This window comes from Rattus norvegicus, chromosome 6 (assembly GCF_021556685.1).
Source record: "Rattus norvegicus strain SHRSP/BbbUtx chromosome 6, alternate assembly SHRSP_T2T, whole genome shotgun sequence".
NCBI lineage: Eukaryota > Metazoa > Chordata > Mammalia > Rodentia > Muridae > Rattus > Rattus norvegicus.
In genome coordinates this window covers 124,610,605-124,636,589 of record NC_141539.1, presented here as the reverse complement: position 1 = coordinate 124,636,589, position 25,985 = coordinate 124,610,605, and the positions used below count along the sequence as shown (strand labels likewise).

The following is a 25,985-nucleotide window of genomic DNA, read 5'->3' as shown; positions in this document are numbered from 1 at the left end:
TTGTGAGATTGGCTAAATGCAACATAAAACGTTGTGGTAGTTTGCTTGGGAACCTCAAGTGCTATTGTTATTGAAATGTGCACTCTTGCACCTTATACCCTGCTCCTTGGGAAGGTAGATTTAGAAAGTGTAGAGACAGGAGTCTCTGCCAAGTCTTGCTTGATCTTTCACTTCTTCTTCGGAACCCACAGAGGCCTCTTGTCCATTTACATCTCTCTCCAGCTGGACTGCAGTCTATTTGAAGCCAAAAGGTTTCTTATCTCTGGCCCGAGTACCTCCCAGGGAACTCTGCCTAGAAAAGAAATCGACAAATATTTGTGAAAGCAGTGTGTGGACCGCACTGCAGGGGCTGGCTCGTGTGCCCCGCCTCCATTCCTGATGAAGGCAGCCCTCCCGATAGGACTGAACTTGGACATAGAGCCTTTACAAAGGTGGGGAAGACTCAGTGTGAGCAAAGGTGGGGACTCCCTCTGCTGGGACTGGTGTCTTTATGAAAAGAGAAAGAGATGACAGAACATCCGTGTATGGCAGAGAAGGGCACAACAAAGACATTGACCACCTAAAAGCTAAGGAGAGGCCTCCAGAGAAACCAAACCTGCAGGCCTATAAACTTGGACTTCCAGTATCCAGGTCTGTGTGCAGCGCCCCTGCTGTCTGCACCACCACATTTGTTGTGGCAGCAAAGGCTAATGCAGTCACCAGCTGTCCGCTCACCTTGTTCCGTAAGATTGAAAGGCTAAGAATAAAATTCGATGGCTAAAGGGAATTCGGAGAAGAGCTGTAGCCTCCTCTTTAATGTTAATCCTCAGTAATAGACAGCTGAATCCTAGCCCTCATCTCTCATGTATGGTCAAGCAGGGCAGCATGTCCCAGGCCAGCAGCCTACCCACACACCCACAGCCACCCCCACCACATCCAAGGGAGAGTGAATGTTGTCTTTTCCTAAGATTCTGGGCCCCTGGGAAATTATCTTAGCCTGACCGACGCTATATGGCCTTGATGGTCCTGTATTCTCATAAATAATAGCAATTATCAGAAGGAGACAAAGCTAGAGGAGTCTGCACGATGGCCTTAGACCTTCTGCTGACTAGCTGTGTTTATTTGCATATGTAACCTGACCTCTGGGTCCCCATAGCTGTGTTTCTTAAAATAATCTGTGTTGCTGTAATGGGCAGTTTCTTTTTCCTTTCTCAGAAACTGACCCAGACCTGCAAGTGCAAAGCCTTCCTGCTCCAACCCAAGCATTCATCTGTGAACCTATAGGTGGTGTCTCGATCAGACCGGCTCCTCCCATCTTAACCACTGAGCCATCTCCAGCCCGAGGTTGATTGATTGATTGATTCATTCATTCATCCATTCATTTATTTATTTATTTCATGTATGTGGATACACTGGTGAGCCATGCCCCTCAAATGGCGAGCCAAGATGAACCCTTCTTGCCAGGCATTCAGTTGTGGCAGCAAAAAAAGGAGAGCTCACAGAAGCTTTCCCAAGCTATTTCCACCAGAGAGGAGTCTCCATTGAAACAGAGAACAGGGTTCAGTGAACACCACTGGAAAGGCACCACTGACCATGCTTTCCCAGGCTACACGCACCTCAGAGGATACAAAGACTCACGGCTGATTGTCCTATTAACACTTGCTCCATTTACCCTCTAGGACGCTAACAGCATAGTTTTTTTAGGGGAGAGGAGCTTTTGAGATTGAACCTAGGGCCTTGTGCATACTTAGTTCATACTTTACTGTTGACCCCTCACATACACACACATACAATCCTGTTTTTATATGTATGTATATGTGTGTATAGTCCTGGGTGAGTGTGTGCATGTACACATCTGTGCACATGTTTAGAGAAGCTAGGAGTATTAGTCCTCAGACACCATCTACTTTGTTTTGAGACAGGGCCTGTCACTGGCCTAGAAGTCACCAGGTAGGCTAGGAGGACTGGCATTATGAGCACAGTGTGTCCACCAGGCTTTCTTGAAACAGGTTCTGGAGGTGGAACTCTGGTCTCTGTGTTTGCAAGTCCAGGTGCAAGACTGATCCATTTCCCCAGACTCTGGTACACTTTTAAAATGAGAGCAAAGGCTGTGGCATGCAGTTTAAACTCAAGCAGTTACTTGGAAAACCCAGCAACTTAATAGACAGGTTCTACAGCAGACTCTAAGGACCTTTGACAAGATAGATGTGCCCTCGGGTCAGTGCCACCCCTTACCCAGTAACCACGTAGAAACTGTTGCCGTTACCTGAGGTGGGTTAAGATGTCCCCCACAGTCTGCAGCATTTGAACGCTTGGTTTCCAGTTAGTGGCACCGGATGAAGAGGCTGCCTGTCAGAAGAGGTATGGCATTGGAGGCCGGCTTGAGAGTGTAAAATACATTCTTTTTGAGTTGGCTTTCCACTTTGTACTTGTAGTTTAGAATGTGAGCCCTCAACCTTCACTCCTGTCCCCATGCCTACCTGCTTCTTGCTGTGGTAGTAATAGACTTTCACTGAAACTGTGAGCCCAAATAAACCCTCCTTCTGTCCGGTGCCCTGATCACGGTATTTCGCTACAACAGTAGAAAAGTAGCTAATACATCATCACTGATGGGAATTATTGTACCATTCACAGGAGGGGGAGGAAGAGATGTCTTTGATATGTTTGGTTTGATGTCCATACTTGTATGGCATCCTGTTGAGGGGAGAGTCTTCTGTCTGGGTTGATGAGCCCTGGTTTCCTCGTGGTATAAATGCCCTTTGTCTGCTGAGTTGAGCAGAGCTTCCCCAGCCAGCCCCTGTAGGTAGAAGCTCGTGGGGACCCCTCGTCTTGTGAGCTCATCAGTTCTATTTAATTGCTCTGTCTTGCTGTTGACTGTAGCCAGGGTTGGTGTGGAAAGACAAGCCAGGGTCTGGTTATCCCTGGAGGGCAGGGTAATATCTGGAGAGATGGAAGGCGGGTTCTCTGGGAGCCAGCAGCCTTCTGTTCATTCCTGGGTTCCAGGTGAATGCTTGGGGCAGTTTCCCTGAGCTGGATCCTGTGTGGACCTTGCTGAGTGTGTGTTACACCAAGGGGAAGTGTTCAGAAGCGAAGGAGCAGCATCCACTCCATTACGCTTACTTGATTTCAGATTTCTATTATACACATGGAATGAGCCTCAGAATTCTTCCATGATTAGAAAAAATGGGATTGGCATAGATTTTGTTGAATCAATGTTAATTTAGAGCTGGGAGAAACACAAAAAGTCACAAGAATTTCTTTGACAATTCAAGCATGTTTTATGTAGGCCCTCTGAACCTGTGTGTATTGATACCATTACTGTGATATTTAGACTCCGTCTTGAACAGGCCCGCTGACAAAGATTATAAAAATGTCAATCTCTCCCCAGAGAAGTTTTTTTTTTTAATTCATAACCTGAGAGTTCATTCACAAATGTAGGTTATGATGAACTTATAGGATTATAAATTAACTTTGGCAGGAAAAAAAAGAAATAAAAAGCTTACAGCAAAAACTTTGAAAATGTCTTTGCCAAAGCACATTGGTCAGTCTTAGAAACTTTAAATGCTTATATAGACAAAAGCCGTCTCCCAGTCCATCACTTCTTGATGGATAATGACTGACAAAGTAATTGGATTAGAAACTATTATTCAAAACACACCAGGCATTGTACTCCTGAAGAACATATTGTGCCTGTGAACTTCCAGGAGTTTGAAAATGAGCAGACCCTGTTCACTGCGATGTCTGAGTTGCAGTGGCAGACAGGATAGCCAATGTCATCGTCAGCCAAAGGCAGGGCTAAGCACACTCGCACCCTTGGAGGTTGTGTGGAGAGAGAGAGTCCTTCCTCTGCAGATTTTGTCAGACGCGGGTATTTGGTAAAGCCTGTCAGATCAGTGGCCCGTTTGTTACCGTGAGTTAAGCCAGGATCCTCCATGTCTCAGACTTTGAAAATACTAAGTGGTAGTGGTCTCTGAAGTGATTAAAAATGGTGCAATTTAACTTCAAAACAAAACAACAACAACAACAAAAACCAAATCCAAATTTATAATTTGGAACTTTCTGAGTGGAGCCTGGCACACCTCAGCTCCTGAGGTGGTTGGTATCCTGAAAGTGTTGTTCCCAGTTACCTTTAGGGTACATGTGTATAGAACACAAGGGAATGTCCAGCTCAGACTGTATCCATGATCAAGATGATATGTTGGAATAGTTAAGAAAAGGAAGCAAGTTCTCCTTCCATAATTTCCAAGGTAACAAAACTCAGATTGTGTGCAGAAATGGCTTTAGTATTGGGTGTCCCCAGCCAGTTCTGAAATCCTCTTATTTCAGAGGTGCATGTCCCTTGTTCTTCCAGAGGAATGAGTAGCATCACCATATGTTACAGTCGGGCACTCCCAGTTGCTAGTTCTGCTCTGGTGCCCTTCCTGCGTACTCAGGGTTCAGGTGTAACCAGGAGCACTGGCTTTTCCTGAACCAAGCTCATTTCCGATGCAGGTAGGATAATGGTTCTGATGGGAGCAGTGGTGTGCCACACGCTACCCTGGCCTCAGCACTGAGTGTGGTGTGTTTGTTCAGGTGAAGAAGGAGGGACCTCAAGTCCTTGGCCAGCCACAACCTCAGTGGGCAAACAAGAAAGCAAGACCAGGGGGTTGGGGATTTAGCTCAGTGGTAGAGCGCTTGCCTAGGAAGCGCAAGGCCCTGGGTTCGGTCCCTAGCTCCGAAAAAAAGAACCCAAAAAAAAAAAAAAAAAGAAAGAAAGAAAGAAAGAAAGAAAGAAAGGAAGAAAGAAAGAAAGAAAGCAAGACCAGGCATCAGGCTTTGCTCTGCGAGAGGATTTCTCCCCAGGCCTGCATAGCCCTCTTCTGCCTTCCTTTCCCCAGAGCCACCTCCCTTCTATTGTAGGAGACTCAGAGATAGGGACAAGATGGGGAGAAGCCCTGGCTCTGTGTTATAGAGGAGTCCATCAGAGGGATCGTCCTGCTGTATGTGCAGGTCAGAGACAGATCACACACGTAGTGATGGTCCATGGGTGGTGATACAGCTGTAGTCTTCGGACGATGTAGCATGTCCACGTTACAGCGTGGCACAATACTCCCATGTTTGTGATATCAACTGTAGGAACATACAGGGGTTAACACTTGGCAGTGACAGTAACTGTCATATTTCATATTGGTTTGCATGATTGATTCTGTGTGTGTGTGTGTGTGTGTGTGTGTGTGTGTGCGTGCGTGCGTGCGTGCGTGCGTGCGTGCGTGCGCGCGCGAGTTAGCTAATCTGTATCCTTGTATGTATCAGTATGGTCTGCTATGCTGGTGTAGAGACCATGGAGACCAGTGGCTCACTTGAAGTTATTTTCATCAATCATCTCCCACCATCTGCTTTCCAGACAGTGTCTCGTTACTAACCCTGGAGATTGCTGTTTCGGCTACATTGGCTGACCAGTGAGCCCATGGGACCTACCTTTCCTCCTCCACTCCCAGCCCCCTCCCCACCCTCACCCCAGGACTAGGGCTGCTGAAATGTGTATGACCATGTCCAGCTTTAAAAGTGCACTTTGGGATCAAAACTCGGATTGTAATGTTTGCAGGGCAAGTGCTTCAGTCTCTCTCTCTCTCTCTCTCTCTCTCTCTCTCTCTCTCTCTCTCTCTCTCTCTCTCTGCTCCACCCATTCTGGTGTTCTCTCCTTTGGGTTTTTATTTTGTTTGCTTTGTTTTTCTGGCCTTGGGTATTGAAGCTGTACCTCAGCTATTAGCCCAGGCTACCCTGAGGCTTGCTATCCTCTTGTCTCAGTCTTCTACATATTTGGGATTACAGGCATGCACTGAACTTGATGACTGATTTAAAGCATATCCCCTCTAAAAAGCTGATATGAAGCAACGTGCCACGTTCTGTGCCTGTGGCCTTGTGCGTTGTATGTTTGCTGTATCTCTGGCTTACACCAGGAGTCCAAGAGGAGAGAGCAAACTTTACTGTCTGGGTTTATGCAAGTAAACAAGATGACTCAACTACCTAACAAGTTGTCTGTCAGAACATGTCCCCATCATTAATGGGCTTGCGGCTAATCCGTCTTTCCTGACCTGCTGAGACTGTCTTTGGCCTTGGACATGGCTTCTCTCATCAGTAGCAGCAGACCATTCCATGTGTGGTCCCGGTCCCTTGTACATGCTAGGCAAGGACCAAAGGTGGATGTACCTAGTGTACCCAGCCATGAGTCCTAGGCTAGCTTCTGGCTTCCTGAATCCGATGGCTTTGAGCTAGGAAGGGGAGTCCGGTGCATTCTTTAACACGGTACATCAGGCATTCTGATCACTATCAGAGTGTTTGTCTGATAGCCCAGAACTCTGGGTCAGATGGCCCAGTGACCATAGCATGAGTGTCCCCTGTCCTGTGGCCAGGACAGCAGGTCCACTTTGAAAGCATATCCATGGCAGGTGTGTGTGTGTGTGTGTGTGTGTGTGTGTGTGTGTGTGTGTGTGTGTGTGTGTGTGTTAGGGGGTAATCATTCTCTCTAGGCTGTTTGGACTACCCAAGACTGACCAGCCATAGTCAGAAAGCTCTAAATCTGAGATTCAAACTGCTCCAAAGCCCAAAACTTACAGGACTTCGTTACTGAAAATCCTACACCTTGAGTCTTTGTTTCTTACAGGAAAGATTTTCTGAAGGCCATGTTTATACAATGTAAACAAAACATAAGTGGATTTCGTGTTTATAGATCCCATCCCTACAGTAGGCATTTTACTATGTAGCTGCACATATCCTCAAACCTGAAAAACCACGTTTTCAGGTGAAGGACACTTAATCTGTGTGGATTTTTACACAGTGGAAGCTATGACATGGGCCTAATATGATGCTCCGGGCTGCAGGCTTCCCGTCTCTGGTCACTTCTGTGTACGGCATCTCCGTAAGGAACACTGTCAGTGCGTGGGGTCTGCTGGACTGGCTCACGAGAAGATGCAGAACTGACGATCGTTGCTCCTGACTTTGAATTTGGGAGGCAGCTTTTCGTTCACTGTAAAACGCCTCTGCCACGCAGGTCACAGGCTTCCGGGTGTTCCGTGGCAACTGGAACTGGAAGAGAAGTTTCTGTTGGAGAGCTGACCCCGCAGCTGGAAAGTTTCCTCAGAGCCCTTGCCTCGCCTTTGCACTCCCTACTGTCTGCTTGAGAGCCGCACTGCTGCAAAGGGCTGCTCATTGACGACTGTGTTCAATTAACTTGTCCTACGTGTCCCGCCATGCTCCCAAAAGCATTTTCAGTAGCTTACAAAAAGAAGTATCGAAGCTATAACAGAGAGGAGATGACAGGGCGGGATGAATATGTATGGTTGACATGCGTTCCCTGTATTGTTTAAAAAGATGTGGCATATTTGTTATGTCCTTCATTGTTATAAAAATACCTGGGCACAGCAACTCAAGGAGAGGAAGGCACAGTGGCACGAGCTAGAGGCAGCTAGCTGGTCACAGTGGGTCCACAGCCAGAGGCTCACACTGGAGAGGGGTTCATTGCCCTCAGGGTGCTTCCTATCCTTCACCCCTGTCTCAGTGTACTTTTTAGAAAAATGACATTGTGCAGACAGAAAAGGCCTCTTGTGAATGAGATGTCTGAAATAAAACACGCTGAATAGATCTTGAATCACTTGTTTATCTGCGTTAATGAAAGTTGCTTGCCTGGAAAAATCAAGTATTTTCAAGGCTTTCAGGGTCCTGGCTTTATGCTGGACTACTGCTGGTTACTGTTGGTTTCTTTCTAGGTTCCTCTCTTTCTCCCTGAGTGCTAAACCCTGAGCTGGCAGTATCCTGGCTGCTGCCACCACCATCAGCAGCAGCACCACTGCCACCAGCACCATTACCACCACCACCACCACCACCACCACTGTTACCATCACTACCACCACCATCACCACCACCATCACCACCACCACCACTGTTACCATCACTACCACCACCATCACCACCACCACCACCGTCACCACGATCACCATCACCACCATCTTTGCCTGTTTCTAGAAGAAACCATGAGCTTAGTTACACTGCACTGCAAGTCACACTTTCTCTTCCCTTTCTCATGAAACCTCCCAAAGGACAGAGATGGCAAAGAGCACAGAGTCAGAGTTGCTCTCTATTGTGGAAGCAGAATGCAGTGGGGAACGAGAGTTCTTTAGTTCTCCCTCTCCTCAGCTCCTTTGTCAGCCACAGCAAGGCTGTGAAAACACCACTACATAAACCCCTTCTTGCTGCCTCTCCATGCAATGGGGGGTGGGGGGGGTCTGTGATTACCTTAAGACCCAGTTATGAGTGCATGCGTGTGCACACACGTGTGTAGACTGTATTCGTGTTCAGAGATGTTACTATTATTTGTGGTGTGTTAGTCTTGGTTTCAGCTTCATGATGGCTCCCTCACTTTTCAAATTTCAAGCATGACTGCTCTCCTGTACAGTGGGGTACGGTACAGTGTCTGAGGTTGGGGGGGGGCATTTGCACACACCCTGGTCTTTCCATGGGTGTGTTCTGAAGAGAGCACTCAGAAGAGAGCTTGCAGGCTCCCAGACCCCTTACCTACAGTGCAGGTGTTAGGGAGAGCAGGACCTCAATCCAAAGTTAGCTGTCATTTTTAGACTGCTTAACGAAGGTTGACCTGGAAGCCCAGTGGGGACTTAGGAATGCGCTAGTGTAGGGTCTTCCAAGAGCATCAGATTCTGCAGTTTGGTAAGTAAGTGGTTCTGTTTTTAAAAGATTTCTCTGAAGGAGAATTTTCATATTCTTTTCAATAATGTGTGTCAGTTGAAGATTTCTGAAAGTTATTTCTTGTGCTTTACGAGATTCTTCTTAGGATTTAAATACAATCTCCTTTACCTCTGTGTCCTGCTAAGGAAAACATCCACTCCCTGCGTCTTTGGGCATCATGCTGGCAATGCCCCCTGGAATCTCCGTCATGGGCACTTGGGGCTCCTCCCCTAGCAATGGATGGGTCTGGTTGGTGACAGTAGCTGATGTAGACCACCTCTTCCCTCCAGGGACTAAAGGGCACTGCGTGATGTAGGTGGCTACCAAGGGGGCCATTTTCCACCTGTTTCTTTCTCAAAAATAAACTTGTTTTACCAGGATCAAACCTTTGCCATCCAAGCCACTTGAGTCGGTTTTTCCCTACTGAGCTAAGTTGCTACCCAAGCAGAAATAATCTGTTCTTCAGAAGGTCCAGTGTATAAATGAACGGCTTGAGGAGTGGAAATACACAGCTTTATCTGGGGGCCGACTCTTTGAAGGGTAGACTCACGGGTTCCCACCTGCTCAGGCTCCTGTTGGCAGGATATCAAACCGTGGTCTCATGGCCAGATTTTCACTGAATAATGAATGAGCCAGCATCGAGCAGGTCAGAAATCGAAATCAATAAAGCTAAACTCTACCAAGAAGAGAGCTGTGCACGAGACTGATGAAGCCGGCGGAAGCCAGACACACGAACTCAGATGCTTCGATTCTCACAGATAAAGGAATGCAAAGAGAAACCTGTGGCTTAGGGAAGAGTTGCAAGGATCAGGGCCAGAGTGGCTGCCTCTCGTGGTTGGAACGAGGAAGAAAGAGTGAATAGTCGGGCATTCTGCTTCTTAATGACTGGTACCGCAATCGCTCGCTGCTCCCTGCTCCTGAGAGCCAGGCGCCGAACATCTCCATCAGTCATGTTTACAGCTGTGTGACCAAAACAGATCTACAGGCAGCCTGTTTGTCCTGGCCTCGTGGAAAGTGACAAGACCGCGAGGTCATCGAAGAAGCCCGTGATTCCTGCCCTTGCCTGCCTTGTTCCTCGGTCTGCCCGTCCGGTCCACCTGCCTGTTTAGGTCTAACTCACCCCTTTGGTCTCTGGTGACACAATCTCCCTGGCCGATTGATTTTCGTTTGTGGGAGATTGAAGGGCATTATGTGAGAACCCCTTTTATGCATGCCAATTGTTCCATGAGAAACGCTCTATTTCCCATTGAAAATGGCAGCAGGTGCCGGTAAAAAGGCAGTGCAGTGCGCAGGAAAGGCCTGCTGCTTCCCAGCTCCTGGCAGGCCCCCAGAGGAAGTGCTTTCAGTAAGGACAGCTCAAATGTGTGCCTTGTGGAATGGTCAGACATACCTCACCTTGTCCTCTAGACCTTTGGGACTCTGAAGGACTGTTTTCTTCTTTAGGTGTCTGGGGACTTTCTCTTTTTTTTAATGAACCACTTGAGGCCGTTCTAAAAGATGGAGTGATTACTCGTGTAGTGTCAAGCCTGTCTTTGCTTTTCCCAAAGCCTCTGTTCTTGATTATAAGGAGGCGGTGGGTATGCCTGGATATGCCATGAAAATCAAAGATGGCTGACTTCAGAGCTAAAGGGACTCCTCCATATTTTAATCATTTAGTTAGAATCCTGTATGCAATCTTCCACAGCAAACTTTGAGAAGTGTCCAGAAAGGACTGTACATTTAATCTGAACCCTAATCTTTCGCAGAACAACAGATGTTTGCAGTTGATTGGACCCACCACGGGGCCATACCAGGAAAGGAGTGTTGGTTGGGACCTTTTCTTAAGACCATCCTGGAGAGGGGACAAGGTTGGGAAGATGACTTGTTTGGTAAAATGCTACAAGCGTGAAGTCTTGAGTTTGGATACTCAGTGCCCCACTTTAAAAGTCAGGAACAGCAGGGTATGCCTATGATCTGGACACTAGGGAGAAGGAACTCAGGAGACTCCTGGGCGCTCATTGGCCCAGCCAGTGCAGCTGCATCAGTAAGCTCAGGTTCAGTGAGAGAGTCTGTCTCCAAAAAGCAACAAAAGTGGGAGAGTGATTGACAAACGTTCCTGAGATTGACCTCAGGCCCGCATACATACCTACTCTCGTCCCACACGTGCGTGGGGACACATGAGGACTCCAGCCAGCCTCTGACTGAGGGAACTGACTTTTGTCAGAAGTCCCTTTATTCTTAAAATTTCACCATCCTTGGGATCTGGTACTCTGTCCCCTGTGGCGTGAGTGGATGAACGGACTCATTGTCAAAGGCAGCCCGGGCGGGCTGGGAGCACAGAGGCCTTGCACAGGCAGAAGTGCAGACACCAGGAGCAACACCACTTTTGTGAGATTGAAAGCAAAAGGTAGTGGTGTGGATTCCTCTGGCTGTCAAGGAAAGGGTGTCAACCTGAGAACTTCTTGTGAGAGGCTTAGGGACGTGGAGTCACACAGTCATCTTGATGCCACCAGCAGTCTCTGGCCTTCGGGAACTTGGCCTCTAAGAATCTGAACTGCCTCAGAGAAGCCGGGGTTGGAAATCCACATGGGAGAAACAAAGCTTTCCCATCAATCCCTGTGTGTCAATAAAGCACTTCTCTCTCCTGCCTCTCTGCTGAGTGCCTCTAAGTGCTCATTAGTGGGAGCTGGTCAACAGAGGGCTGTGTTCAGATTGCGGAAGCCAGGGTGTGATCAGCAAAGCTGGCTTTGAGGTCTCTGGCTCTAAAAAGGTGAGAGGGCTATGTGCTCAGATGCCAAGCTTGATGTTCTTTGGATTGCACTTTGGTTTTGGTTTGGTTTTGTTGTTGTTTGTTTTATTGAAACAGTTTTATATAGCCAGGCTTGGCCTCACATTGGTCTTGAACTCCGGATCCTCCTACTCCTGCCCTGCTCCCCCCACCCCCAACCCCACCCCGCACCCTCTCCTACCCGCCATGCCGAGATTACAATGTGTGTGCTGGCTATCATTCCCAGCACCGGAAGCAGATTTGAGAAGGGATCCTGAGGGCTGAGGGGAGGGAGGGCACATGCCGATGGTGTCTAGTGGAGATGGACTGACCCAGCACACTGGAACACAGGTGAGTTTGTTGATTGGACATATTGCATATTGATTTTGAATTCAGGAAATTCCTGGCTTCTTTCAACAACTAGGAGGCACGAGGCAGCGTGGCCTTGCCTTGTTCCGGAGCAGCTGCAGCCAGGCATGAGTGGCCCCTGTGGTGTCACCCAGGTGCTCAGCTCCTCTCAGCCTGCCTGTGTCCCCCACACCCCCACTTCACTCAGACGTCTGGATTAGAATGCTCAGTGGGGAGTGTGCTTGCTGAACTGAGTCCTTCCAGGTTTGTGTGACCAAGCAGTGCTGTAGAAAGAGGGATAGGATGAATAGTGGCGCCACGCTGATGATGCTGGCCTTCCAGCTTAACTGTGAGATGGCACAACCCCACGCACGTGCAAGCGCGTGCACATCTGAGGTGCCCATCAAGCAGTGTGTGATGATTACTTCTCGCTTCCTATAGCTTGTGGGGAATTAGTGGCCTGTATGTTGTTTAGACATGTAAATGATATAGATGCCAAGAAGCATGTTGCATTATATGGTACAAATAAAATAGATTAAAAGTGAAGAAATACTTAGTAAAAGAGGTGGTAGTTGATTATGATCATGTGGAAAGTAAACATATCTTAAATACTTGATTAACCCTGAGCACTCTTTATATTTGAAGGATCAATTCTGTGTCATAGTGAACCAAGTAAAGTATATCCCACATTCTGTGTAAACTGTAAAGTTTAAGTTGACTCTTAATTAGCTAAAACAGTGTCATGTTCATACACATTAAACCAAGCTCCTATTTCAAGTAAAAGCAAGGTGCTTTGGGGATGAGTATTAAAGTCCAGCCCCTATGTCTTCATAGACTGGCTTCCCAAGACTAAGAAGTTGGGAACCTGACAGATGAGGTGGCTCAGAGAAGTACCACAGCAATGGAGGGAATTTTGTGACATAAGCCAGACAGCCTAGGGCATCTGGCAGGACCAGTGAGTTCATCAGTGGGTACAAATGGCTATAGGAAGTGCCTGGGAGGCAGAAGGCAGGCGTAAGCTTGGAGGCCACACTAAGACAAGGTAACTTCAAGGTGGCTGTGCTCCTGAGCAGTTCTGTTTGTTTTCCTTTTTGACTAAAGCACTAAACATGAACCCAGAACTCTCTATCTAGATCCTTCCTTTTTCCTCTAGCATTTCAGAGTTAACAGCATTTTTCCAGCCATTGAGCTGGGCACATATGTTACAATGGCAGAAGCATTGCGTTTCCCTCTGACAGAGCCATTCCCTGCAGCCAGAAAGAAAAGTTTGGTGTTTGTGTCCAGGCTCTCCTCTGTGAAATGGAGACCTTGAAGGGTGACCTCCTTTATAACCAGCAGTGTTTGTGGGCTCTCTCCAAATTGTTGTCTCGCTAATTGTTGCACCGCAAACTAGTTTAATGGTTTCATACGTATTTATATCCCTCTTTTCAAAACAAACCCCACATTTTGACTGAGCTCTGTCGCTCCTTTCGGGAAAGGGCCACATGCCGGATTTTGTGGCTTTCCATGTCATCCAATGGCTTCATTCTGCTGGCAGAGGAGGGGGTTCAGCCAAGTCAGTATGAACACTGACGGTCATGACTCAGTTCAAGTACAATCTTTATTCATGGGCGTTGATACTTGAATTTCATATCACATTCCTGTGTCAGGAGATATTTTTCCATTTTTGATTTTTTTTTCCCCAGTAATGAAAATATGTTCAGACCATCAGAAGCTCCAGCTCGGGAAAACATGCAGGTTTGGCCCACGGGCTGTGATAGGAGCGTATCCAAATTCCTGTTGGAATCCTACACACTGCTGTGTCTCTTCTGGCATTGTCGCATTGCTGGCTTGTGCCTGTTTCTCCTGAATGAGCGGGGACCGTGAGCCTTTTCTCAGTCGCCAGAGTCCCCCGTGTATAATAGGTGCTTGCTGAATGGCGTCCAAATGAATGGTGTAGCAATTATCCCCCTTGCAGCATGACGGTGTCTACATGAAACATTTTGGAAATGATTGTCTCTTTCCTAGAAAGCTGCCTCTGTCTGGGTAGATTCGTACTGGAACGTGTGCCGCCGTGAGCGTCTCAAAGGCTGCGGTAGGTGCTTGCAAACAGATCCTCATTCCTCGACAGCGTCTGTCCTCAGAGGCTTACCTGAGCTGTCTGCCTTCAGGACTCTGTCACATGAAAAAGAGAGATGGTGACAGCCCTTCACTGCAGTGGGTGGTCCATAAATACCTGCTAGAATGTTCCTCTCCACTGTTGGCAAGCTTTAGTGAATACAGCCTATCGGTGAGGTTCAGACTCTCAGGAGACTCATGTCGGCGTGCCCCTGAGATTCCTAATTTACCCTGTGTTTGTATTTCTAAGGTGGGAGCTTTCGTTATAATTTCAGTTATGGAACAATGTTTGGTATTCACATGGGTTGGTGTTTGTATTGGCTCCAGGGTTTCCCACAAGAGGCTCGAGGTCCTTGGGGAAAGATAGCTATGCACAGAGTTGGGTATGTGGGAGACACAATGCCAGGATGCACAAAGAAGAAATTACAACCAGTTACTTGTGTATTATTTTCTCAATTTAAAGCACTTGAATTCCAGAGCTCTTGAATCCAGGCATTTTAAAGTATCCCACTTGAATAAGCTGCTTAAACCATTCAAATAGCTTTTTTTTAAAAATTATGCCTACCTTCCCCCCAAAATCTCCTGTTCCTTAGATCATTTGCTTTTGAGAGTCATTTAATTGAAGTTTTGCCTTTCCTTTTTTACTTCAAATCAAAATCATTTCTGTAGTCAAATAAGTTTCCATTGTATTCTGGAGGGCCGTGTGGAGTTGCCGTCGACTGTGTCCTGCCAGGTTAAAGGGCTTTCCACAGCCCTCCTGTACTAAGTGCTCAGAGTACCTTCCAGAAGAAATCCTCCAGCTCTCAGTTTCTCCCAGTAGAATCTCTTATCTGTGAATACAGCACCACCTACATTTCCAAGGTCTCGCTCGGGTCCAGTTTGACTAAATCTAGCCCCGGAAGAAGGGAAGGAATAGTTACACCCAGAGACACAGCCGGCTCTGCCACAGGCTCAACTACAGATCAGCCAGCCGCCTGGAAGCAGGAGTGTGAAGAGAACTAAACCAGCAGTCGTCAGTTTGCCTGTTTGAAAGAATCTATCAAGAAGCAGCGGGTTGGGGTTGGGGATTTGGCTCAGTGGTAGAGCGCTGAGGCAAGCGCAAGGCCCTGGGTTCGGTCCCCAGCTCCGGAAAAAAAAAAAAAAAAAAAAAGAAGCAGCGGGTTGGCTGTGGGGTCTTTGCCCTGGTGGCATTCTCCATGGCAGTAGGAAGCAAGCAGAACGTTGAAGTGCAATTTGGTCTCAGCTCTGGGTCAGTGCCCAAAACAAAGAACCAAACAGATGCAGGGTCCAAAATATACTACAACCAACAAGAGAAGCTCTGTGGTCAGAGGGCAGGTGCAAAGGTCCTGTGGCTGGTTGAAGTAACAGCAGAAGGCTGGTGGTACACATTTCCAGGACAGCTGAAGCTATACAGGGAAACTCTGCCTCAATAAAACCAAACAAACAAACAAGAAAAGAAAAGAAATAGCAGCAGGGTCGAAGGAAGGAACAACGAGCATGGGGATGTGGGATTTTGTTCTAATTGTGATTGGAAACTGTTAGAAGCGATTGAGATGACTGGAGATAATCAGCTGGCTTCTTGTAAAAATGTCTTAACGGGGCAGGAGGAAGACAGTTGGAAAGCTTTTGTCATAACCTAGATAAGTATGAAGCCAGCCTAGCCAAAGCTATGATGGATGAGTGGGTGAGGCTGGTTGTTGACCATTGATTCTTAGAGAGTAGAAATTTAATGGGTGGTTCGGTGGTTGGGTGGGCAGATGGATAGATGGATAGATGGATGGATGATGGATAGATGGATGATGGATGGTTTGGATGGACAGATGGATGGATAGAGGAAAAGAAGGTGGTGAGGAAATCCCTCTCCCACCTCTGTCTCTAGTGGGTAGGAGAGGGATTGTTTCTTGCTCCTTTGGTTTGATTTCCTCAGTGAGATCTGCATTCCTCCAGCTATGCCCAGGAAAAGGATTAGCTCTTGAAGCTGGTGGTCTCAGGCTATGGGTAACCAACCTCAGCTGACCAGCCTTTGAGCTACTGCAGGGCAGGCACCCAGGCTTGGATGAAGCCCTCAGGAAAGTGGATCGTTTAATCTATAAGCCTGGTGCTGCAAATGTCAACAGATTCCTCAGCCTGGCCTTCCCCTGTGAGAATAATGTCACGAGAAAGGCCACTGATATTTTAGGGTTGACAGAAACAGTGACTTTGGGGATAATGGTTTTATTGAGTTACAGCTCACAAACCCACATACTACTCGGTTCACCCGTGTAAGCTGCACAACCTGGGGGTTGAGTAACGTCGTGGAGCACGGGCAGGCAGCACCACAATCACTTTTATCGTATTTACCTCATTCTGTGTCTGTGGAGGAGGACAGCTGTATGCTCTTGAGCCGTCATCCTTCCTCAATCAATGGCCTAATGAATGAAGTTTTGCAAGTCCTGGACCTGCTGGACCATGACCCCTGATTCCACACAGTCGAGGAGAGTAGCCACAGATCCCAGCCTCTGGCACAGGGAGCAGGTGGATCAGTTGAGGGTGTGTCACGGGGAGTACTGTCTGGGCTATGAATAGTCTGGAATCTGTTCATCTGGAGGATTTCAAGGTTGTGTACAGAGCATAAACAGGAAAGTGTCACTTAGTTAAAGTCAGAGAAACACTCTGAAGCATCCCATTAAGTCTGTCTGCTGTGAACATCCCTTCCTCCCTTCGGAGCCATATTCTCAAAAAATGGTCCTGGTGGATGGACCTCCTTCATTTTGTTCATAAATGGTTTCTAGCCTAGAGGCTGGGGAGCTTGAAATGGGTGCCAGGGTAGGGGAAGAGGTTGTGCTCCAAGAAATACTTTTTAAAGGAATCTGGCCAAACCAAGCCCTTAATCACCCTCCCCCATAACAAAAGCCAAGGAATTTTGAAATGAGGACTGTATCATGAAATGGTTCTCATTTTCAAGTAAACCATTTGCTCTGGGGAATTCTATGCCCAGAAAACCCTTTGTTGTTTCAAGTTCGAGGGTGAGAATGGCTGGCTAGGTGGATAGACCAGAGCGGCACAGGGGAGGGGTGAGGAGACAGTGGTACCCCCCTGGGGGGGTCTTGGATGCTCTGGCAAACATTGTGATGAGCAGTGCCCCTCGCACTTCTTCCCTTTGTCTGTCTTTGTCCTGCCTTGGCATTTCTTCATCTCATGAGAAGTGGAAAAGTTCCTGCTGCTTACTTAACTACGAACTCCAGAGTACTCAGCGGAGCTTCTTCAGTACCGTGTACCGCCATTATGCCTTCTCACAACATGGCGAGACATTTTCACCATTCCCCGCATGCCTTTATTTCCCTGGAGTGAAGAGTCTGAGGGCAGGGACTCCATACTCCATCCACGTTGTCTGCAGCCTGTGACTGTTCCTGGTTGATAGGCATCGAAGGCAAGATACATGAAAGGTGTTCGGACAGTGTGAACCCCAACACCCCCTCAGCTCACATCACATGGGTGATGGGCAAGAAAACTATGGAGTGGGTGGGAGTGGAGCTAACGTGCCTGCCTTTGTGTTCCCGGCTTTCCCTTCTTGTAGCTATGTGATGGCAAGGCGAATGGCTCTAGTCTGAATAGAAATAAACTTCTTGTTTATACCTTATCTCAAAAAACAAATCCCTCTTTGTGTGTGCGTTTCAGCTTATGTAATAGTGCACACCTAGAGCCTACACGCAGGAAATAGGACAGGATGGTCTTTGAGGGACTAGCTTTAGGCTTTCACACATGACAGTGTCTTCATGACATTTGGCAGGTGAACTCCACGCATTTGTGGCCACAGGCAGATCCTGTGTCCCTTTGCTTACTGCAGAGGCACCAGAAGGCTTTGTGGATGACACTCTGAGGTATGAGATAGACAAGGGGGGAAATGTCTGAAGATCCTGGGTAATTTAGGAACTCACCTAGGGTAACATATATATTATAATGTCACGTGTAAAGACGGGAAAGGCCAGTGCCACTATTCTTGACTTATGTCTAAGAAAATATTTCATTCCTTGAAGAACCTTGATTTGGCTAAGGTTAGAGCACTGACCGCATAGGCCTGTGTCCAGTCCCCAGTCATAGGAAACAAATAATAATGATGTGGGGGATGGGGCTTGGCCTCTCAGGCTCACAGCTAAGGTTAGATTGCTAGGATCCATGACTGTTGACTTAACTAGTTGACTGTGGATTAGGTTGGGGTGTTAGCTCATCTTGACCTTTTCCTCTGGGCAGCCCACTTGTCACAGCACTGAGAGGTTCTCCTGTGGAGCCAGAGCCAAGGACATCCCTACTATTTTCATTCTCCTGTTAGAAGCGTCCTTATGAGAACTGAAACATCCCAGGGAAAAGCTCCCATGGTTCCTCAGGCAGATGTGATGCTTTAGCCGCATTCCGCAGAGGCCACGTGCCCACTCACGGCATTTGCTCACCTCCACAGGTCATGGAAAATGGCAAAGTGGGATTGTTGGGGTAATCTTTTTTTGAAGCACTGTCATTGTAGCCGACACTGTCATTTGCTCCTTTGGTTGTGTTTCATGATGTGAGATTTGCAGTGTTTACCCACAGAAGAAGGAAAATGAGCCTTCTCCAGAAATAAAGGGCAGCATCATTGAAAGCATCCTTACGCTCACTGACTGCTGCGGGTGTTTACAGTGTGCTCTCTTGAAGCTTGCCGGATACAGACAGCGGGCTTATGAAAGCCCTGTTTAAAGACACTGCCTCCTCCCAGCCCACCTGAAAGGGAGAGTATTTAAAATCCAAGGCTGGCCTTTCTGTTGCTCACATTGGATGCCTTCTAAATGAAGGACTAGCTCCTTACAAAGACCATTATAAAATAAAACTTATGTTGTAAAAACCCAACTTAGCAGGCTGGTGTAAATGAGTGAGTGTTTTCCAAGACTCTTGACTTAACTTCCTCTCGGGCATGAGATATCTCAATGGGCTTATGAAAAATTTTAATTCAGTGTTCTAGATAAGAGGGTATATGCAGGCTTCAAAATACCCACTTGGCAGGCTTTGGGGAGTGCCCACCAGGGGGTGGGGTGGGGGGTTATAGTTTGTCTCTGATCCTTTCTGAGTTGGCCCTTAAGAGTACTACTAGATTCTGGCTTCCTGCCTGGGCCGTTCCATTTTCTATCTCCCATCAGACTTGAAGAAACTCTTGCATGAAGTATAAATTATACCTTAATAAAACTGATAGTCTTTCTCCCCTAAGAGACCCTGATTAATGGGCTCTGTCACTATTAAGTGAAGTGGTTTTTAAAAATAGCTGTTTGACTGGAGTGTTTGGGTTTGGAGTGTGTGTCTCTGGGTTGTTATTTTTACACACAGCAGTGATAGGAAAATCCAGGGCTCTCTTATCATAGCCCATGCAATATTTAGATTGGATCCCCATCCTCCTGCCCGACACTGATTTCCTGTCTTTTGCCTTCGTCTTTTCCTGATGCTTAAGCATCAAGATTCGGGCATTTTTCCGGAGTAATTGTTGATTAAGTGCTGAACATTCTGCCATGATTATGAGATTACTGTATTCAGCTTTTAATCTTGTGAGTGTCAAATATTTTACTTTAATGCCATCTTCATTATTATTATTATCATCCACAGCTCTTTCTATTTGAGTAATGCAATCAGGCAAAATAAAGGTACTGCTGCGATTTCGGCGCTCTCTCTCTCTCTCCCTCTCTCCCTCTCCCTCTCTCTCCCTCTCTCCCTCCTCTTCTCTCCCCTCTCCCTACCCACTCCCTCTTTATCTCTTTGCCCTCTACAGGTTGTTTCCAAATGCTTGATAAACTAAAAATAAATAAATAAATAAAAATTCAAGCTTCCCCTGGTTGCAAGTAGTTGAAGAAGAAATAGAGCGGCTCATTGAATGAAGGTGGTTTCCAGTGCTAGGCGTGTAGCCAGAAGTCAGAGCGACTGGCAAGAGTGTGGGTTATGGCAGCACCCGTACTTTCTGGGTGTCCTTCCTGTTTTCTGTCATGTCATACACAGAGGGGTCTCTGTGACCATCCTTTGTCTACTGCTGAAAGATACTACAGAGTGACACTGTCCGGGGACACTCCCATAAGGGAGAGAAGAGCCTCTCCAGGAGAAACAGGCTCGTAGTGAATGGCTGACGGGCTAGATTATTTATATGTTCTTGTTTGGCAGAGGTGACAGCTTCTCATCCTGCCTTCAATGATAGTCAACTGCCAGATGTTCAGTTGGAATGAAAGGACTCAAGAACGTCTGGAGTTACTGTCTCCAGGTACAGCAAACTGTCTGGTTTCTCCAGAGGCGCAGATGTCTCCACTTTGTGTATAAACAAATACACATGCAATCACCTGACTTCACCCAGGCAGAGAGCAGAAGCCGGACCACTTGCCCTGTCAGAACCTAGGCCTGTCAGTGCCCTTCAGCCTGCCATGGTAGATCTTGATTGCTTGCCCCAAAGCTGACCCTTGCCACCTCAGTATTGACGATAGAGGGCAGTCAATAGGATGAGCTGTTCAGGGTCGGCTTGAGGTGAGACAGGTGTTGAGTGCAATCCACAGACCAAGTGGTATTTGGACGCCAGCTTTGCTCTATAGACATACACAGACACACCTACACAAACCCATCTGAGTGCTTATACTGGACCAGACTGTCCAACTGTTTAGTGTCTCTGAACCACAATGTCATCTCAAAGGTTTGTGCTTGAGAACCATAGAACCATGCATTTGAGTTTACACACACACACACACACACACACACACACACATTTTTAAAAACCCTCACTGTTTGTTTTAAGGGAGTTTATAATTTTGTGTTGGACTACGTTCATAGCTATTTTGAGCTGAGGTTGGTGGTGACCCATGGGCCACAGGGTTGTCCCCGAGCCATTGGCCATCAAGGAGCAGTGCTGTTGTATCCCTTTGGGGAATTTAGCCATCCTCCACTTGTCACTCAGTATACCAGCATCAGCCATGGGGATACGGCTAATGGAAAGTTGGATCTTATCAGAGTCATGGCTAATAAACCAAATCACGAGCTATGGAGATGGCTGCAGTTCTTCTGAGAGTGTCACTGTGATATTAACTGAGACACAGAAGAAAGAAAATCATACTGTCTGCACATACACTGTGGAAGTGAAAGGAGCCCCAGGCCAGGAGGCAGGGATCCCATGAGGCAGGCTCGTCTTTACCCAGCCATCTGTGGCACTCCAGGTATGGGGTGCTGATCTGCCCTACTCTTGTGTTTCTTTTAAGTATGCTGAGAAACAACCTCACAAGATACAGCAGACATAAACATAGCCACACACCTGGGGAAGGGCCTGGGCATTTACCCTGTGGGAATAAGTGACATGTGTTGTTCACACCTTTCCTTTTTTAGCATGAAGATTACTCTCTGTCTCATTCATTCTTTTAGTTGGCTCCAGATTACTTTATAATCTGGGTAGAACATCTGTATTAAAGCAACTCTAGTGTACAGTGAACGTGTCCCATGCACCAGCTTCTGGACGGTTCTCCTCACCAGTCAGTCTCATTGTCTGAACATGGTGTGTGTGAGTGTGTGTGGTGTGGTGTGTGTGTGTGTGGTGTGTGTGTGTGGTGTGGTGTGTGTGTGTGGTGTGTGTGTGGTGTGGTGTGTGTGTGTGGTGTGGTGTGTGTGTGGTGTGGTGTGTGTGTGTGTGGTGTGTGTGAGTGGTGTGGTGTGTGTGTGTGGTGTGTGTGTGGTGTGGTGTGTGTGTGTGGTGTGGTGTGTGTGTGGTGTGGTGTGTGTGTGTGTGGTGTGTGTGAGTGTGCGTGGTGTGTGTGTGGTGTGTGGTGTGTGTGTGTGGTGTGTGGTGTGTGTGTATGTGTGGTGTGTGGTGTGTGTGTGTGTGGTGTGTGTGTGTGGTGTGTGTGTATGTGTGGTGCGTATATATGTGGTGTGTGTGTGGTGTGTGTGTGGTGTGTGTGTATGTGTGGTGCGTATATATGTGGTGTGTGTGCGTGGTGTGTGTGTATATGTGTGTGGTGTGTGTGGTGTGTATGTGTGTGGTGTGTGTGTATATGTGTGCGTGGTGTGTGTGTATATGTGTGTGGTGTGTGTAGTGTGTGTGGTGTGTATGTGTGTGGTGTGTGTGTATTGTGTGTGGTGTGTGTGGTGTGTATGTGTGGTGTATGTGTGTGGTGTGTGTGTATATGTATGTGGTGTGTGTGTGGGTGTGTGTGTGTATGTGTGGTGTGTGTGTGTGTATGTGTGGTGTATGTGTGTGGTGTGTGTGTATATGTATGTGGTGTGTGTGTGGGTGTGTGTGTGTATGTGTGGTGTGTGTGTGTGTATGTGTGTGTGTGTGTGTACATTCATTTATTCCCCTCACCAGTCTTGTTTGTCCATAAGTTATGTGTGTGTGTGTGTGTACACATTTATTGATTTATTCCTTTAATTGAACAAGTTTTAAAATCTATTGTATTTCTTTTCCTGACATTTTTTATTATGCCCTGGGCCTCATTGCTCACCTGTTAGCTAACTACTCTTATTCACACTACATCTTTTTCTTTAAAAGAGAAATGATCTAAGCGCATGTGTGTTCTGCTTTCTTATCCGAGGAGACTGATATGACAGAAGAAGAGGAACACCCCGTCCTAGCTCCACACCAGCTGCTTGAGCTGCTCTTCTTTGCGTCTTTGTAACCCGTGCAGAGGTGCAGGCTTTCCTGCAAGCCAGATACTTAACAGAAACGCCTGTGCTCCGAGGAGTCGGGACTTGGCCAACGTTTTGCTGATTGGGCAAAAGGGAGACGGCGGGGGTGCTCATGGATGTGTCTTTGAGGTCATGTGACTTTCCCTAGACTCAGTTTCCTCGTCTTAAATGGGGTTGATGATGGTGTGCAGTCGAAAGCGCTCATGTGTGAGAGAGCCATCATACTAGGTTCTCAGTGTAGAAACTCCTCAAGGTCATCGCTGCCATCACCTTTGCCATCAGCCTAAAGCGGACGGATGGGGGCAGGAGTAGGAGCTGTTGGGTCCCAGATGACTGTGTCCCATGCAGCAAAAGCACACCTGTGTGGATTCCTGTGTCCTGAGACTCTCAGCTTTCTTTCAGGCTTCGTCTTGTCCCTCTGTATCGAGACATAGTATGGAAATCCATCCAGTTCCTGGTTGTAGAAAATCAGAGAGACTTGAAAGTAATCCACTTGAATTCTAAGAGAAAAAAACACCACCCCTGCCCACCAGAGGGACAGAACATAGGTCGCGCTCTCTCTCTCTCTCTCTCTCTCTCTCTCTCTCTCTCTCTCTCTCTCTCTGGATCCCTTGAACCCCACTTTTGAGTTTAACAAAGGAAGATGGATGAACTCAAAACTCTCAAAGAAGAGATGAGGACCTCCTAATTGATTCGCACAAAGCAGCTGGTTATTTACAACCAGGAAAATTGCCTGCTTGGAGATACTCATTCAGCTCTGTGGATCCGGGGGCTCCACGGGAGACATTGGAGACATTCTCTGCTCCTTGCTGAAACCGCTCTTGGGGAGGAGGTGTGCACAGAGGGACTCTCATCTAACTGGTTAACACCATCTCATTCATAGATCCCTGCCCCCACCCCACAGCTGATCATTCAGTCTCCTTCAGTGTGTAATTGTTCATTTTAAATTTTCCTGTTTGCTATAGCTGGGTGTGTGTTAATTACAGGCAGACTGCAATTATGTTGTCTATGTGTCGCTTGTATGGCAGCAAGGGTGGTAAGCCAGCGTGCTTCCAGTAGCAAGAGTCTCGACTGAAAATCTCCAAAGCCATGTAGAAATCCATGTTTCATCCACACTATTGATGAGGTGAGAGAAGGAATTGATATTGCTGTCATTTTCTGCTGAGAGAAATACTCAGTATTTGGGTTTACCCATTGAATTTATAACCAGATGATTGAGTATCCAATAAACATGAGGTATTTATAATAGATCCCTGGGTGAAACCATCATAAATAAAGTCTCTGGCAGTTCATGTAGCTGATTGGACAATCCCAGTGACTGGCAATGCCACTGTCTTCTTAGTGACATGAATTTGTGTCTTCTAGGGTACTAAACACTCATCCATTGCACATAGTATAATAATGAGGACTGGTGGGAAGAACCTAGAAATTGCTGGCAATTAAAGTTATTAGATCACAGTCAAGCCACCAATAATATTGGCAGCTGAGACACATTTGGAATGCATAGTAATAACTAAGATTATCAGATTGATCCCAGATGTCTGGGATATGTGTGCAAATTAAATTAGAGACACATCAAGCAAATCTAGGCAAGAACCAGGGCTGGGATCAAAAGACATGTTCTTCAAGGCATAAGGCCTCCAGGGGCAGTCCAGGATCCTAAGTCAGTGATCCACAGGGATGGGGTTGGGCTCAGTTCTGGTCAATATGATGCTGGGTTGTTCCTTCCTGTGTCTATTTAAAATGTGCATCTGTATCAATCCTTCCATTGAATTCTTGTACACTTCTATCCAAAAAGACTTTTAACACAGCCTTGATTACTATAACTATGAGAGTCTTCAAATTGGATAACTGATTCAGAACTTTCAGGATTCATTTATCTAAATTAATTTCTCGTTCTTCTGCCTCCACACATAAATGTGTACACTTCAAGGTAGTCTCACCTGTATCTACAGGAATACCTTGCCGGGGTTCCAATAGTAATTGCATCACATGTCTCAGTCATTTTGAGGAGCAGACATAGTCTCTGAATTCATGGGCTTCCTCTTCCTTTTTCTACTGCTTGATTTGTTTTGTTAGCATGTGTGCTTTCCACCAAAAACCCTGTGTATATTTTGTTAGATTTTCCCCAAGTGTTTTATTTTCCACGAAATGTGGATGTATTATTCTTTTTGGTGCCTGTTCGTTCATTGTTAGAATATAGGAATATAATTGATTTTACTTATGACTCCTGAAGTAAGTGTGGTTTTGTAGGGCTTTTGTGGCTTCTTTGATATGTTCTACATAGTTTTCAGTGGGGGGGGGGGGGGATTCTCTTCCTCTTGGTCTACATGCCTTTTTTGTATTTTCGTGCCTTATTGCATTGGCTTGAACTTTGAGCACCATATTGAATAAGACTAGTTAGAGCAGCAATTCTTTCTCCACCTTTAGAACAAAATAGTCTTTTTCTGCTAAGTATATCAAATACAGTTGTTTTTAGTGCTCTTTTGTAAGTTCAGTAGGGTTGCTTCTATTCTACTTAGATAAGCTTTTCTTTAAACAGTTGTTATATGTTATATGTTATATGTTACCTGCTGTTTTTTTCTGCATTAGCTGATATTCATCATATGGTCTTCTTTTTTTTTTTTTTTTTTTTTCGGAGCTGGGGACCGAACCCAGGGCCTTGCACTTCCTAGGCAAGCGCTAAATCCCCAACCCCCATATGGTCTTCTGTAGCTTGATGCCACACTAACATGATCATGTGAAATGAATCCTGAACATCAAACTGGCCTTTCATCCTATCTTGCTTGTGGTGTTTATTTCTATTTGCATATTTCTAAATTGTATTTTGGTAATGTGTTAGGATGTTCATGCCTATACTTTTTAAGGAGTATTTGTCTGGAAGGCTCCCTTTTTGCTCTGTCTTTACCTTGTCCATCCAGTTGGGACAGGGGGCTACAATTTCTCTGTCAGTTTTAAGAGTAAAAATGTGGTGCTTTGAGTACTGGAGAGGTGGCTCAGTAACTGAGAGCACTTGGTAGTCTTACAGACGACTCGGGTTCAGTTCCCAGCACCCACATGGTCTCTCACAGCTTGTACCTCCAGTTCCAAGGGATCGATGCCTTCTTCTGACCCTTCTGACCTCTGCAGATACTGCATGCACATGGTGCACAGAATCATATTTAGGATAAAGGTCTAGTGCTTCTTGGTCAACAGATAGAATCATCAGAAAGTAGAGCTTCTTTTTTTTTTTTTGTTTTTTTTACTTTATTTTGTATAGTATTTATTTATTGATTGATTGATTTTTTTTTTATTAACTTGAGTATTTCTTATATACATTTCGAGTGTTATTCCCTTTCCCGGTTTCCGGGCAAACATCCCCTTCTTTATGGGTGCTCCCCTCCCCAACCTCCCCCCATTGCCGCCCTCCCCCCAACAGTCTAGTTCACTGGGGGTTCAGTCTTGGCAGGACCCA

General features: G+C 46.5%; 1 protein-coding gene across 47 annotated transcripts in view; it reads left to right on the top strand.

The window, feature by feature from the left end:
• Foxn3 (forkhead box N3) overlaps positions 1-25,985 on the top strand; it is a 381,706-nt gene that overhangs the window by 286,514 nt on the left and 69,207 nt on the right. For 5 of the 47 annotated variants that reach the window (XM_087553419.1, XM_087553420.1, XM_087553422.1 and 2 more), the window contains one exon: positions 6,797-7,606. In XM_087553419.1, coding sequence (XP_087409545.1) covers positions 6,797-6,819 — 23 coding nt within the window. In that variant the 3' untranslated portion in view covers positions 6,820-7,606. 47 annotated transcript variants of the gene reach the window in all.